This window comes from Hakea prostrata, chromosome 7 (genome assembly GCF_041222555.1).
Source record: "Hakea prostrata isolate BN-2017 chromosome 7, UWA_Hpros_2, whole genome shotgun sequence".
In the NCBI taxonomy this organism is placed as follows: domain Eukaryota; kingdom Viridiplantae; phylum Streptophyta; class Magnoliopsida; order Proteales; family Proteaceae; genus Hakea; species Hakea prostrata.
In genome coordinates this window covers 16,936,367-16,954,017 of record NC_142606.1, presented here as the reverse complement: position 1 = coordinate 16,954,017, position 17,651 = coordinate 16,936,367, and the positions used below count along the sequence as shown (strand labels likewise).

General features: G+C 37.8%; 1 protein-coding gene across 1 annotated transcript; it reads right to left on the bottom strand.

Moving 5' to 3' along the window:
* Positions 1–14,238: 14,238 nt before the first annotated feature.
* LOC149010164 (uncharacterized) lies at positions 14,239–15,171 on the bottom strand. The gene has a single exon (XM_089162408.1). The coding sequence runs from the start codon at positions 15,169–15,171 to the stop codon at positions 14,239–14,241; it is 933 nt and encodes a 310-aa protein (XP_089018534.1).
* Between the last annotated feature and the right edge of the window lie 2,480 nt (positions 15,172–17,651).

The window sequence follows — 17,651 nt, the reverse complement described above, 5'->3', positions numbered from 1 at the left end:
AGAATTATAGCATTAATGCCAAATAATTTATGAGGGTATCGATTACCAAACAAAGCAACTTTTGGAATCAATGTGCCCCACAGGATTTACATCATTCACTGATGATTCCGAAGCTTGGAAATTTCTTTTAGACCTAGCAGATAGAACTAGAGAATGGGAATCAACCCAAGAGTCTGAAAGGACTAGTAGAGGATATTTTGTTGATAGCCAAGTTCATAAGGAAGCACACATAGATAGTCTTTTGAAAAAGTTAGAGACTTTGGTAGTTAAAGCTGCACCACCACCACCATGTCAAGCACATTTTATTGATAAATCTATTGTTATGTGTGCATGGTGTCAGTCTCCTACACATGTAATTGAGGAATGTGCAAACTATTCTGAAGGCCAACATGAAAATGTCAGTGCTATGTTTCCAAACCCGTACAGTAACACGTACAATCCTGGGTGGAAGAATCATCCTAACTTTTCATGGTCTCAAGGGCAAAACCAAAATGGATTAAGCAATTATTCCACACAAAATCAGTTTGGTGCCCCTAAAAAACAAAGTGCCCAATTTTCTCATAATCCAAATGTCCAGTTCCTTCAAGCCTCTAATTTTAAGAATGCCAATTTAGCTAGGCCTGCCAATCCACCTATTGTGCCTCATATGTTTCACATTGCACAAAATCAATCATCACCTGGTTAAGTTTCAACAGAGATAACAATCTAGAGTTTTCTCGTCTCTCTTCCTTAGAGAAGAATATGGAAGTACTTTCCAGCACCTTCATGACTTCTATGCATAACATGGAAAAACAAATTTCCACTCTTGCAAGTGCTTTGTCTGAGCGAGAGAAAGGTAAAATGCCTAGCCAGCCTGAGTTAAATCCTAGGACTCAGATTCAATAAAGGCCACCAAATCAAGTCAACCAAGTTGAAACCACTTCTACTTCTTTAGAGCCAATTACTTCTGTGTATGCATTGAGAAATGGAAAAGGGTATTTAACAGGTGAATCTCCTATTATTGACCAGAGCAAAATTAGTAACCATCATGATGCGGAGAATGTTCAAGTATCTCCTAATGATGGTTTGTCTGAAGAACCCTTAGAAGTTGAGGAGGAACCAATTGCTTTAGAGGTACCTAAGTCTAATGAATCATTATCAGAAACTATGAGAAAAGAGCAAATTTCAAATGAGAGTCCTTATGTTCCTAAGGCTCCTTATCCTAGTCGTCTAGTTAATAAGAAGAAGACTGCAACTATGGAGAAAATTTTTGATGTCTTCAAAAAGATAGAAGTGAATATCCCTCTTTTGGATACCATATCTCAAATCCCCGCCTATACAAAAGTGTTGAAAGATTTATGGACTCATAAAAGAATCACTAGCATTCCCAAAAAGGCGTTCTTTGCAGGTAACATTAGTTTCATAATTACTCAACCTGTAGCAACCAAGTATAAGGATCCAGGGAGCCCCACCATAGCTTGTGTCATAGGCAATACACACATTGAACATGCTTTACTTGATCTTGGTGCAAGTGTGAATCTTTTTCCTTACCATGTTTATAAGCAATTAGGGTTGGGAGAATTAAAAGCAACTAGAACTACTCTTCAGTTGGCAGATAAGTCAATTAAGATTCCCAAAGGGATGGTTGAAGATGTTTTACTGAAAGTGGGAGAATTTATTTTTCCAGTTGATCTCATTGTGCTAGATACTTAACCATTTTCAATCAAAGATGAAATCCCAATAATTCTAGGAAGACCATTTTTGGCTACTAGTAATGCATTAATCAATTGTCGAAATGGTCTTTTACGATTGTCTTTTGGAAATCGAACTGTGGAGTTTAATATGTGTAGGATAGGGAAACAACCAAAAATAGAAGAAGAGATCAATATGCTTGAGGAATCTTTTGATTTTCCTAATGATGTGATTACCAACTTTGAGATTGATTTTGATTCTGAATTTCAAGAATGTATGGATATGTTGGATGATGATAGTGAAACTTTCTTTTCTGAAGTCTCAAATTTTCACACACCTTTAGAGCCTATTGAACCTCTATCCATCTCCATCTCTATCCCCAAGCCCTCAATAATTGAACCCCCCCCCCCCCAACTACGAAAGAGTTGCTTTCTAATTTGAAGTATGCTTTATTGGAACAAGATAATACTCTTCCTGTCATTGTTGTCTCTGATTTAACTTCTGACAAAGCAGAAGAGTTGATCACGCTGTTGAATAATAATAGAGAACTATTGGGTTGGTCTATCACAAATATCAAAGGTCTAAGCTCTTCCATTTTACAACATCATATTCATCTTATGAAAGATGCAAAACCTTCTAGAAAACCTCAACGTATGATGAGAATTTTCTTTTACATGGTGAATGTTTTTCTTGAAGTCTTTAGGGATGACTTTTCTATTCATGGTTTTTCTTATTTGGAGTGCCTTCCCCATCATACATTGCTATTGAAGATAAGACAAAAGCTTCCCATTATAAACACATCTTGACTGAAAGGTATACCCCTCTTTTGCCTTGCCCTTATTCTTCTTTTCATGCATGCATTGAGGACATTGCATTACTTAAGTGTGGGGGGGGGGGGTATAGCTTCGTTGTAGATTTTAACTTTGACTTTTGGTTAGTATACATATTCTTTCAATTGCAATGATGTGTGAAATGAGAGTGATTTTGGTACCCATCATGAACACATAAAAACCCTGTTGAGAGGAAGGTAACTTGTATATATGTTGAGATGAGACTTTCCTTAGAAAATAAAAGGCCCTTAACTTAAGGCGTTGGACCATCTATGAGTTTTGTGGGTCCTTGTTTCTTTGGCTAGAAGTTGAGATCAATTTTGTGTATGGCATATGACAAAAGAAAAAAAATGAAAAAAAAGTAGAAAGTAAAAGTTGAATTCCTTGGAACTAGACAGGGCACTCTGACTCAGGAATCGAGGTGACTTGATCGAAACTCTTAGGAATGAGATTATTGAAAAGAACTCTCGCATCATTGTCTATGTGGGCATATGCAAAGCAAAGCTACAAAGTAACTTGGGTTTCTGGTGTTTGCTCCACCATGTTATTCAAGCCAACCGTAGTTGAGTAAAGTAGAGTTCACTACTCAAAAGAAAAGAGAAAAATAAATACAAGTGTCATCAATGCCTTGGTAAAATTGTTTGGTCAAAAATAGTTCAAAGCCTTAGTCCTTGGTCCCCTTACTTTATGAGTGGTTTTGTTTAAAGGAGAGGTGTACTTGAAAGATATAAGGTGAGTCTTTGATTGAGATATATGCTTTGTCTCAAGAATCAATATGGGGTAATAAAGTTCAAGTGTGGGGGATCTTAAATCAATGGTGAGAAAAATTGTTATAGCTATTGATCCTGTATAAGTACTTACCAATTGTTAGAGTTGGAATTTGCAATATTTTGAGCTAAAATTGGAATTTTGGATGTACATTCACTGCAAACGTCCACGAGACAAAACTCGTCCTCTAGGGGTAACCTAGTGGTTTAAAGGCTTGTTGCAAATGCTAAGTGTAACCGTGATTCCTACGAAAGTGAGTTAGGATTTATTTTGTTGCACTAGTTTCTTACCAGCATTTCTATTTTTCTTTAATTTTTGCTTGAGGACAAGCTTAGTCTAAGTGTGGGGGAATCTGATGAGCACATTTATGTGTGAAATCTTAAGGCATAAAGCATGCATTTTATACACTTAGAGTGGAGTTACCTTGGGTTTTATGTTGTTTTTGCAGATTTTAGGACTTTTCAAGATTTAAGCAAATATTTGGAGTTTTGGGCTTGAATCATGCTATTTTACACGTCAAGAAGTCCATTCAAATTCTCAAATGCGAAAATGGGCCTGATCTGGAGCATGATGGGCTAGAGATGTGTGATTATGGGCCAACTCCGAAATATTGAAGAGATAAAGAAGGCAAATTTGATCTACGGCTGAGATTTTAAATCAAATCTACAGAGATATTATTGAGAGAGTCCAAATGGAAAAGAGTTCTTGCATACCTCAATATCTTATTTCCTATCTTGGATTTAATTAAAGAAAGAAAAAGAGGAAAAAGAATTATATTTAGAAAGAAAAAGAGGAAAAATCCCGTTTTTAAATGCCTCTGTCCAGTTTCGATCAAACCCTTCATCGAATGGTCATCCAATGTGCGATCGTGCTGATGTTTGGAGGAGAGCTTCACAACTACTTAAACCTCAAATCCAACGGTGGAATTATGCATCTGATCTCTTTAAGTCGGCGCGATTAGTAAGTCAAAACCCTAATTGGCTGAGTCAGATAGAAACCCTGAGTTTTATTCAAATTCAGCCGTGCTTCATATCTCATGTAAACTCTATAAAAGGAGAGCATACTCCATCAAAAGGGAACGTGTCTTAGAGCTTAGTACAAGCATTATTTCTTATCTCTTCAGTGTATTTAGGCTTTCTCTAGTTTTCTTTGCTTGCAGTTGTGAGATTTTAAATTTCTAGATTCAATGTTTAGATTTAATTTTTATGTAATGCAATTCAAGTTCAAGTTTCAAGTTTTTAGATTCGTTTTTCTCTGGGTCTAGCAATTGCAGATTTAGATCATTCTAGATCTAGATCCGGTTGTTAGGGTTGGTTGAGATTCGAATCATTTGTTCAATTCGCAAGTAAGTAATTTTTTTTTTTAATCTTCTCTCCTCCCTCCATTCCCGCTTCTATCTACCCCTCCATATTCTTAATTTAGGATTTACTTTCAGCATTATTTATTGTTCTCCCTTCCCCCTGGATCCTTGATCAGAGATGCCTACAGTCGTGCCTCTCTTTGGTTAAGGCTTCTTTTTCCTTTTATTGCTTTGTTTATTGCTTTGTTATTTACTTTCTATTATTTACTTTCTGCCTATTCATTCATCATCTCGGACCACATAACCGGAGCAAGCCTACAGTCATGCCTCTGCTTCTGGTGACGGGTGGTGTTGCATCTGCATTTTAGCTATTTCATTTTCCTTTTATTGCTTTGTTATTTACTTTCTGTTATTTACTTTTTGCCTATTCATTCATTATCTCGGACCACACAACCGGAGCAAGCCTACAGTCATGCCTTTGCTTCTGGTGATGGGTGGTGTTGCATCTGCATTTTAGCTATTTCATTTTCCTTTTATTGCTTTGTTTATTGCTTTGTTAGTTACTTTCTGTTATTTACTTTCTGCCTATTCATTCATCATCTCGGACCACATAACCGGAGCAACCCTACAGTCGTGCCTCTGCTTCTGGTGACGGGTGGTGTTGCATCTGCATTTTAGCTATGAACTAAATTTTACTGACTACTTTAACATACTAACTGGTTTTATTTTTTTTCCTTTTTTATTTTTATTGTTTGCATTTTTTTCCTGTCTTTTATTTATGCATTGATTGTGTTTAATTTATTCTTCGTTTCAATTCGATTGTATTAGACGTATAGATTAGGATCGTTTAGTTTAGTTAATTAGTTAACAAAAATTGAATCATTCCACTCTCGCATTATTATTAAGAAGTTCAATTCTAAGTGGCATATCTCCCTGAGATCGACCCGTTAGCTACATGATACCGTGCACTTGCGGTTACTTTTAAATTTCACAAACAGTAACCGTACATTGGGAAGAGATAGAATTTATAATCAAACAGCACAAGAGGGGATAACGTCAAGGAAGATGAAAAGTTATATTTAAGAATGTATAAAAAGTCTGACAAGATAAAGATTTCGGCTGGTCTAGAGGATGATTTGGGGGCTGAGCACAGAAACGTCATGATTATGGAGGATGGTTTAGTTATTGAGAAAATTGCGATTTTACATAATAGATGAATCACAGATCAACGTTCGAGTTAATGATTTTAAAAATCATAAATCTCTTAGGAAAAGTTATAAAGTATTGATCCAGTGAAGATTAGCTGCGTGGAAAAGGTGATGCAAAGTTTAACGAGGAACATCAAGAGTCGACTATCACGAAGGAAAAATATGAAGAAAATCGTTATTCTGATTGAACGATTCAGATTCAACATATATATCTTCTGATCAAAGTCAAATATAATATTTTGGAGTTGCTTGGAAGAAAGATTCAAACCTCCTGACCAGAGTCTTGTATGAGTTCGACCTGATCAGCAGGCTTGGGGGCTTGTGTTGTGACTGTGAAACCCAGCCCTAACCTAACCCTAACTTTGACCCGGAAACCCTGTTGTTTTTAGGTCCGAAGACCCGGAGTAAAGGAAGAAGCCAACTATGGGCCATCTCAGTAGAAGACATGGTGTTTGACTCTGAACCCATGGATGTTGATGATGGAGTTCCATACTTGGAAGTCTGTGCAGATCTGGAAGGAAAGCTGCAGCTTGAAGAAGATGAGATTAGTTGAAGGACTTGGAGTATTATCTGACTTGGTTTGAAGGCATTTCTACACACTAGGTATGTCACTTGTTGTGTGCGCAAAAGCCCATGAGGTTTGGACTTGAGTTGGGCCTCCATTTCCCTATTTTGGCCTTGCTGACCTGATTGGTCGATTGAGCCAGTCGACCAAGCAGTCGACCAACTGTGTGTTAAATCCGAGAAAATCCAATTTTAGGGTTTTTCACTTCTATTTAAACCCTACTTCGTGTTTCTTAGTTACGGCTACCTCCTAAACACTTTGTGAACGTGGGAAGACCTTTCCAAAACTCTTTTAGGTGATTTCGAAGATTCCTCTACATATTTGAAGTCTCTCATCTCCGATCTATCGTTCTAAGGTTAGTATCTCTTCTATATTTTAATTTATTCTTTCTTCGATCTTATTCTTGATTGAGATCAGGAAGAAGATGTTGCATTCTTGCAACCATCTATTCCATGATCTCATTCTATTCTTTGAGATCCATGATCATTGTCATGATCTTAACCCTAACCTTGAATATTTTCTTGAAACCCTGACCCTTGTATGATCTTTTTGGAAACCTTTGGTAACCTCCCATGTGAGGGTAACCACATGAGTTATATTTATGTTAATCTAAACTTTTTCCGATGATTTTCTTGTTATCTAATTGCTAAGCAATTATTCCCTTTCATCTTGTAACCCTAGCCTTTTCATGAGAGCCATAAGATTGAAAACCTAACTTCTTGGTTCAAATCAAGAACCCATCTCTTGACCTTGACTTGATGATTTTACCTTCCTATATAGTTCTAATATGTTCTAGGAAGTTCCCCTTCGAATTTCGGATCAATCCGACTTCAAACGAAGAAGTTATGACCAATCTAGTTTTTGCATTTCCGTACTGACTCGGTTGGTTGACTGGGTCAGTAGACCAATCAATCGACCAGTGAAGGCAGTAGCTTCATTTTCGCTCTGTTTGATTCGTTTTCTCTTTGATCTTTTAGGCATCTTTCCTAATGTTATATCTATGATTGTTAGGGGTTTATTTGCTAAGTTTGGAGTTGCTCTCTTTGATCTTTGGATTATCTTCGGCGATAATCAAGGTAAGGACAATTATTTCATAATAACATAGATCGTATACTGTCTGGTTTCTACTTTAAGAAACTCTGAGTTTAATTACTGTTCATGTATTTATACTTCTGATGTACTACTGTAAGTATAGTAGCACTTCATTCATGTTTTCTTTTTCATTATTCAAGCTTATATGAATTGCTTATTACTATATTGTTTAATGATTAGATCATGCTTTTATATTCTCTTTTATATGATGAAGTGTTGATTGTATATGACATGACTGATCTGAGAATGTGTTTGATTAGGTATGGTTTGGGATTGAGGGGTGTCCTGTTGACACTTTTGTCCTTGGACAATACCGGAAATAGTATGGGATGTTTCCGGGGTTGCCCATTGACGCTTTCCCGAATCATTGGGTGTCATACCTAGGACTGTCTAGTAGTGTTTGGCTAGGATGTCCCCATCATATCAGACCCGATTCGGAAGGGAATTGAGACCGAAAGACCCGTGGTTGGAATGCGATTCATGGGCGCTCAAGACCGGTAACCAACCTGTGAGAGGACAGGAATCACATTGTGGGGGCCATTTATTGGAGGGTTGCATATGGATAGAATTGGGGTTATGGGCGCTCAAGACCGGTAACCAACCCGTGAGAGGACATGAGAGCTTCCCGTTTACCATATGTGGATAACCAATAGGGTTGATGAGTCCGTAGTCAGGGGCTATTAGGACTCTAGTGTGAAGGATACAGGAAAGGATCGTCAGGGACGAGGAATGGACGTATCTGGAACTGAGTTGATGTGACTGAGTAGATGACTTGCATTGGGCTAGGCTTAACCTTGACATGCACCAGTACTTAGACCAATGGTGATGTGAGAGAGCGGTGACTTAACCCCCAGCCATGGAATGTCCCGGGGGATGAAGGACCCACTACCAACCGGAGCCGAGTGACTGAGACCTTCCCAAAGAAGTATGGTGCTATGACTTAAAGTATGTCTACCAATAGAGACCAGCATACATAGAGTTTAGATGCATACATACATTATCTGTTTCATACTGCATCGCATCTTGTTATGTTCTGCCGCATGTTATTTATGTTGTTATGAGTTAACTTGCCTTGCTGAGTTCATTCGAACTCACTCCTTTTTGTACAATCTTTTGTTAGATTATTCTACATGTACTGACTACTATGAAGGACAGTACGATGAAGCGCAAGCCGAAGAAGCATACTACACGCAAGGTGTTGGCAACTATGAAGATAACCCTAATGATCCCACAAGCGATCACATTGCGTACTACGATTAGACGTAATGTAGAGCTTGAACATCTATGTTGGATTGATGAAGTCAACTATTTTGAAGATGTTATCTATAGGATAGAAAACTCGTAGTTCAGTTTGACTTTCTTTCTTCGTTTTCTTTTGGACTCAGTTGTAATTCTTTTTAGACTTACGCACTACATTTCCGCTGTATCTGTGGAGTGAGTTTCCGCCTCACTCTACTTCTTTTGATGTGATTACATCTGCTATCATTTCCGCACTCTGATTATATTGTTTATTTATTTCTTGATTTGAATCTTTGTTTATAATATTAAAACCTTGATCAATTCCTGTTTATGATTATGTTATTGTATATGTGGGAGGATGATTTTCTCGATACTTGATCTTCAGGGCTTTGGATCACACTCCCGGGTATGCCAGTTAGGGTACCGGCTGGGGGGATGTGACAGAGTGGTATCAGAGCCCAAAGCTCAAGGAAATCCTAACCACAGAAAACAGTAACAGAACATTCTTGAGTCATAGATCCAAAAGTGACTCATCTACTCTTAGAAGTGAATAATAGAACACTTGGATTAGAAACTTGTTTAATGAAGCATAATTGGTTATCTGAATAATGCACAATAATTATATTTTAACAATTGTCATATAATGTAATAAAAGAAAAGTGCATAATACACAATAATAAAGAGAAACAAAAAGAACTTCATTAACTTTAAGAAAAGTTTACATCTGAAAAGCATAAAGGGAAATCCTAAGTACAATCTATCTAGGTGATCTCCTCTGATCTCTGAATGCTCTGAAGTCCTCGGCCATCTGTGCAATCTGTGACTCTATTCGATCCTGCTGTGACTCCATAGCACTGTACATCTTCTCCTGTCTGACCTCCATCCTCTCTAGCATGGAAGTCATCGATCTAATCTGAGCACCTAAATCAGAAGTCTCTGGGACTGAATGTGAAGGGCCTCCTGTCTCAAAGTGTGGTGATCTGGGAGTCTCATGAAGCTCAGGATCAGCCTCATGCATCTCTGTATCCTTCGCTGCCTGATCATCAGAATCTGGACCACACTCTCGGGTATGCCAGTTATAATATTAAAACCTTGATTATTTTCTGTTTATGATTATGTTATTGTATATGTGGGAGGATGATTTCCTCGATACTTGATATGATTTATTTGTTGTCACTTGTTTTAGGACCAATAATGAGTAAAAACAAATACAGAGTATTATCACATACTGTGATAATAATTTTTTGAGGGAAATAATGAAAATATTGTTATCATTGCAGTAATACTTAATTTAATTTATTTTTAATTTGACTCTAATATTTCTAATATTTGCATATTGGAAGCAATATTTATTAGTTTATATATGATAGAATTATGACATTTATTATTTATGCGTAATTATCTAACTGTATGAAATTTCAGTATATGATTCTATTGATGCATGCAATTTTTATATATGTATGCATGCATAAAATCAAATGTCATGTGATCAATATAATTTGACTAATTAAATATTAGCCACAGCATCTTTAATTATTTAAATTATATATTAAGAGTTTCTAAATCGCATAAGGTATATGACATTCATTGTAATTAATATATTAATATAATGAAATTTATCCCACAGGAAGTTCTATTATATTAATTTGATTAATTAGGATGATACAACAAATTATATTTCTTAATCTACCCACAGGAATTGAAAAAATGAACATGATTTATTGGTTTCATCATTAAATTAATATGAATCTATTTTATAAAACTTGGCCCATAGGCGGTTTTTGTATATTGTTTGATTCATATTCTTCCTTAATTTACATTGGTAAATTATGTTTAATATTTATTTGCCTCGAGTTATTGACGTAAGTGTGTATATTTTATTTATGCAGTTCCATTACCTATGAATATGTCTGATATTAAGTGTGATGTTCCTAAACTAAAGGGTGACAACTATAAGGTTTGGAAGGAGTTGATTCTCCTTCAATTGGGGTGGATGAACATTGACTATCCCACTTGGAAAGAAGAACCACCTACAGTTACTAATACTAACACTAAGGAAAAAAATGATCTTTATGATCGATGGGAGCAGTCCAACCGCCTTAGCGTTATGTACATAAAAACCAAACTTTCTCCTAGTATTCGTGGTTCTGTCGAGAGGCATACTAAGGCTAAAGAATTGTTGAAGGCTATTGATGAACAATTTGAGTCTTTTGAAAAAGCACATGCCATGACCCTAATTATGTAGTTGACATCCCTACGGCTCACTAGTGTAAGAGGTGTGCGTGAACACATCATGAGGATGAGGGACATTGTCGCTCAGCTCAAAAATTTAGAAGTTGATATATCTGAGTCCTTCCTTGTATACTTTATTCTAAACACTCTTCCACCGCAGTATGGACCTTCTAAAATCTCTTATAACACACATAAGGAGAAATGGTCAATTAATGAACTCATGATCATGTGTGTTCAAGAGGAAGGCCGATTGACTATGGAATTAGGGGAAAGTGTTCATTTGGCCATACAAGGAAAGTTCAAAGGGCAAGGCAAGTAGAAGGGAAAGGGTAAATGTCACCCCAATCTGACATTAAGAATGAATCCAAATGCTTCTTCTGTAAAAAGAAGGGACATATGAAGAAGGATTGTGCTAAGTTTAAGGCTTGGCTTGAAAAGAAAGGTATTTATATCTCTTGTGTTTGTTATGAATCTAATATGATAGATGTAAGTCATTACACATGGTGGATTGACTCTGGGTCTACAATCCATATTTCGAATTCCTTGCAGCATTTTCTCAACCACAGGAAGCTAGTAGGAAGTGAATGATGCATCTATTCAGGAAATAAGCTGCAATCGCATGTGGAAGCTATTGGAACTTGCAGATTAGTTCTTAGTAGTGGTTTTGTCTTAGTTTTAGAAAAGACCTTTTATGTTTCAAGTTTTTCGAGAAACTTGATTTCTATTTCAGCACTTTTACCTTTGGAATATTCCTATAACTTTTCAGATTCATTTTTCAGTTTATCATATAAATCTGAAATTATTGGGAATGGTACCTTGTCTGATGGTCTTTTTTGCATTAATTTGCAAGATAATACCAAATGCGATGCGATGCATGTTCATGATAATGCTAGTATAAAGCGATGTGTTATAAACAAGGAATCTTCTATGTTGTGGCACCGTAGATTAGGACATATTTCCCTAGAGAGAATTAAAAGGTTAGTAAAATATGGAGTATTAAGTACTTTAGATTTTACTGATTATGATACTTGTGTGGATTGCATAAAGGGAAAGCAAACCAACAAGTCAAAGAAGGGTGCCAAGAGGAGTACAAAACTATTAGAAATCATACATACAGACATTTGCTGTCTAGATATGGACAGTCAGAATTACTTCATCTCCTTTATAGATGATTACTCACGATACATGTTGTTGGTGCAACCTAGAGGGGGGGTGATTAGGTTGCAACTAGTGGATTGCCCCAATTTTTCGGTTTGTGCGGAAATACAAGATAAATTGAGAATTCAAATGAATCTAAACAATACAAGCAACCACAAGAAAAGTATTTTATAGTGGTTCGACTTTGCAAGTCTACGTCCACTCCTCTCTTGGACTCAAGAGAGTATTCCACTAGTGATTCTCTTTCAATACAATGGGTAGAGATCAAACCCTTTACAATCTTTGTTACAGGGCAAGAGCACCCTTTACAATCTTTGTTTATCTTAGGGCAAGAGCACCCTCTTCAATCTTTGTTCACGGGCAAGAGCACCCAACCAATCTTTGTTCACGGGCAAGAGTACCCAAAACCAATTCTAATCTACCTAGACTAGAATTGAAAACAGTTACAAGAGAAGGATGTTACCTTAACAAGAGGTGTGACACTTTACCTCTTGTGTGTGTGTGATGCAATAAGAGTTGTATGCTCAAGATATGAAATGCATGCACCACCAAAGCCTTCAATCACCTCAAGCTTGACTTCCACAAGCTTACTTTAACACCTTGGTATGTTCTTCAAGGTTGGGGAGAAGGTGAAAGGTAAAGCACAAGGCTTTCTTGCAATTTGAGAGCTTTAGGATCACTTGGGGAGTGGGTGATCAAGTGTGAGTGTTGTTCCTCTCAAATGAGGTGAATTGGGTTTATATAGAGCACCTTTGAGTGCCAAAATCCAATCCCCAACGGATAGAAAACGGACACACTTTTTGTCCTGTTTTTCAGCCCAGACGGACGTCCGTCTAGTCAGACGGTCATCCGTCTCAAAAGTATCCGTTGCAAACAGCTGTAGATGATATTCTCTTTAAACTAGCCGTTATAGTCAAATCTGAGTCAGACGGACATTCGTCTGGCCTGGACTGGCTCAGACGGACATCCGTCTGCCAGACGGAATTCTGTTGTTTTTTGAGAAACAGAGTTATCAAAACAGACGGACGTCCGTATGCTCAGACGAACATCCGTCTGGGCTCTGTTTTTCTAAACAACTTTGGGCTGGGATATGGCTTGGATTTTTGGATCGTTTTGACAATCCTAAGCATTGTACACCTTACTAACATGTCCTAGGTCACTCTAGTAACATGGATTACATATTATGGATGCATTTACATGTGTGTGTATGCAAAGGTGTCCTAAGCCCTGATTTAGCCTAAGTCTTGATCTTTGACTTGGTCTTCGACTTGATTTTGTGCAACGGTCTTCATGTCCATCTTAGCATGGTCATCTTGACTTAGACTTCATGTCCATCTTCATGTCTGTCTTGGCATGATCTTGGCTTTGACTTGGAGTTGGTCCACTTGTTCTCATCTTGAACTAAAACATCATAACTCAATATAGCCATTAGTAATTCATGCTTATTATCATCAAAACCAATAGAGGCTGATGTGGCAAATGCTGACATGGCATTTCCCAACAATCTCCCCCTTTTTGATGATGATAAACACATGAATGATTGGAAGATAAGAATGATAATTAATAGAAAATAAACACTCATTCATATACATGTTATTTACATGTTTTTCATAGTGAATTCAAATTCATGTTTGTTATCATCAAAACATGGTGAATTCAAGTTTCATGTTTGTTATCATCAAAATCAATGGAAGCCGATGTGGCAAAATGCTGACATGGCATTTTCCAACAGTCTCCCCCTTTTTGATGATGACAAACACATGAATAAGGGAAAATATGAATGATCATTAATAGCAGTCGATGCTCATTCATATGCATGTTATGACATGTTTTCCCTATGAATTATTATCTAATTCATTCATGCGGTTTTCTCCCCCTTTTGTCATCAACAAACAATATAGGGGCTAATGAATTATCCAATTCAAAATTATATAATTTATAGAATTTCTCCCCCTTTTGTTATCAACAAAATATAGGAGATGCTTCTTCGCAAATAACTCTCCCTTGGTCATTGACAAAAGCGGGAAAAGCATGAAGTGCTCCCCCTCAAATAATTCTCCCTTCTTAACTTATGCTCCCCCTGAATTAATGCATAAGCTAACAACTTCTCTCCCTCACATATGCACTCTCCCCCTACATGAATGCATAAAAGGAAAGAGAATGACATTCTCTTTCTTAATACCCTTTTTCAGGGTCCTTAATAACTTTGAACAATACTCCAAATGAGTTGTCCCTATCAATGTCATCTATTAATCCTTTATCATTATTGCTAATGGAATTAGGATTATGGGAAGAATTTACCTCAAGGTCTTCTTGTTCTTCCATGGACTTTGCCATTAGAGCCAAGTTGATTCTTTCTTCCTTGGACTCCTCCTCTTCTTCCTCCTCACTTGTGTTGTAGGATATGTTAGCCATATTCGGGCACTCGGACTTGATGTGGCCCGGTTTCCTACACTTATTACAAGTGACATTAGAAACATAACCTTTTTTCTTAGAAGGATCTTTACCTTTGTGCTCCTTAGAGGATTCTCCTTTGTGAAGATGCTTCCCTCTTTTCTTTTTGAGAAGTCTCTTGAACTCTTTGGCGATTTGGTAGAGCTCACTGTCCAAGTCTTCTTCTTCACTCTCACTTTCTTCTTCTTCCTTGGTGGCACTCTTTAGAGCTATGGACCTCTTCCTTCGATCCTGCTGCACGCTTTCTTGCTTGTCTTCTTCAAGCTCCGCTTCATGAGCTAGCAAAGATCCCATTAGCTCATCAATGGTAATTTTAGACAGATTCCTCGCTTCTTGAATTGCTGTCCTTTTGGGTCTCCATGAGGGTGGAAGAGCTCTCAGAATTCTTCTAGTTACGTCTTCATTTGCCAATTCTTTTCCAAGGCTATACAACTTGTTCACAATGTTAGTAAATCTACTAAATAAAGAAGTAATATCCTCATAATCTAACATTTTAAACTCTTCATATTGAAGCATGTAGATGTCTAGGTTCATCCTTTTGATATGATCAGTCCCTTCATATGTGACTACCAACTTATCAAAAATTTCTTTGGCACTTTTGCAAATGCCACATCTATTGTAGACTTTTTCACTTAACGCACATTGCAAAAACATTTTTGCTTTGTGGTTTAGTTGAATTTTGACCTTGTCGGTTGAAGTCCACTCGGCTCTAAGTTTGGGTACCTTATGGCCATGTTCATCTGTTTTGAGAACTTCATTTGGTCCACATGTTATGACGTTCCACACATCGATATCATGTGCACACACAAAGTCTTCAAACCTATTTTTCCAATAGGCAAAGTCTTCTCCATCAAAGTATGGAGGTCTAGAGGTATTAAGACCTTCGGTTCTTGAAGGAACTTCATAAAAAGGAAAGGCCATGATCTTTGACTCTTTTAAAGATTGATTTCAATCTTAATTTGAGCTCCCGCTCTGATACCAATTGTTGGTGCAACCTAGAGGGGGGTGATTAGGTTGCAACTAGTGGATTGTCCCAATTTTTCGGTTTGTGCGGAAATACAAGATAAATTGAGAATTCAAATGAATCTAAACAATACAAGCAACCACAAGAAAAGTATTTTATAGTGGTTCGACTTTGCAAGTCTACGTCCACTCCTCTCTTGGACTCAAGAGAGTATTCCACTAGTGATTCTCTTTCAATACAATGGGTAGAGATCAAACCCTTTACAATCTTTGTTACGGGGCAAGAGCACCCTTTACAATCTTTGTTTATCTTAGGGCAAGAGCACCCTCTTCAATCTTTGTTCACGGGCAAGAGCACCCAACCAATCTTTGTTCACGGGCAAGAGTACCCAAAACCAATTCTAATCTACCTAGACTAGAATTGAAAACAGTTACAAGAGAAGGATGTTACCTTAACAAGAGGTGTGACACTTTACCTCTTGTGTGTGTGTGATGCAATAAGAGTTGTATGCTCAAGATATGAAATGCATGCACCACCAAAGCCTTCAATCACCTCAAGCTTGACTTCCACAAGCTTACTTTAACACCTTGGTATGTTCTTCAAGGTTGGGGAGAAGGTAAAGGTAAAGCACAAGGCTTTCTTGCAATTTGAGAGCTTTAGGATCACTTGGGGAGTGGGTGATCAAGTGTGAGTGTTGTTCCTCTCAAATGAGGTGAATTGGGTTTATATAGAGCACCTTTGAGTGCCAAAACCCAATCCCCAACGGATAGAAAACGGACATATTTTTTGTCCTGTTTTTCAGCCCAGACGGACGTCCGTCTGGTCAGACGGTCATCCGTCTCAAAAGTATCCGTTGCAAACAGCTGTAGAGGATATTCTCTTTAAACTAGCCGTTATAGTCAAATCTGGGTCAGACGGACGTCTGTCTGCCCAGACGGACATCCGTTTGGCCTGGACTGGCTCAGACGGACATCCGTCTGCCCAGACGGTCATCCGTCTGCCCAGACGGTCATCCGTCTGACCTGGACTGGCTCAGACGGACATCCATCTGCCAGACGGAAATTCCGTCTGGCCTTCTGTTGTTTTTTGAGAAACAGAGTTATCAAAACAGACGGACGTCCGTTTGCTCAGACGAACATCCGTCTGGGCTCTGTTTTTCTAAACAACTTTGGGCTGGGATATGGCTTGGATTTTTGGATCGTTTTGACAATCCTAAGCGTTGTACACCTTACTAACATGTCCTAGGTCACTCTAGTAACATAGATTACATATTATGGATGCATTTACATGTGTGTGTATGCAAAGGTGTCCTAAGCCCTGATTTAGCCTAAGTCTTGATCTTTGACTTGGTCTTCGACTTGATTTTGTGCAACGGTCTTCATGTCCATCTTGGCATGGTCATCTTGACTTAGACTTCATGTCCATCTTTATGTCTGTCTTGGCATGATCTTGGCTTTGACTTGCATATGGCTTTGACTTGGAGTTGGTCCACTTGTTCTCATCTTGAACTAAAACATCATAACTCAATATAGCCATTAGTAATTCATGCTTATTATCATCAAAACCAATAGAGGCTGATGTGGCAAATGTTGACATGGCATTTCCCAACACATGTATCTCTACATGCTTCATAATAAGTATGAGGCGTTAGATGCCTTTAAAGTTTTTAAATCTGAAGTAGAGAAACCATGTGAAAAGCACATCAAAATCATGAGATCAGATAGAGGTGGAGAATATTATGGTAGATACACTAAAAATGGACAAGCACCTGGTCCATTCGCAAAGTTTCTTGAAGAGCATGGCATAGTTGCCCAACATACCATGCCTGGTTCTTCAGACCAGAATGGTGTAGCAAAGAGAAGAAACCAAACATTAATGGACATGGTGCGAAGTATGCTTAATAGCTCCAAGCTTCCTAAGTCTTTGTGGATTTAGGCACTTAAGACGACAGTGTATATATTGAACCGAGTTCCAACTAAGGCTATCCCGCAGACACCATTTGAGTTGTTCAAGGGTTGGAAACCGAGTTTGCGACATATACGTGTTTGGGATGCCCGTCTGAGGTAAGAATCTACAACCCACATGAGAAGAAGCTGGACCGAAGGATCATTAGTGGGTATTTTGTTGGATATGCAGAAAGGTCTAAGGGATATAGAATTTATTGTCCATC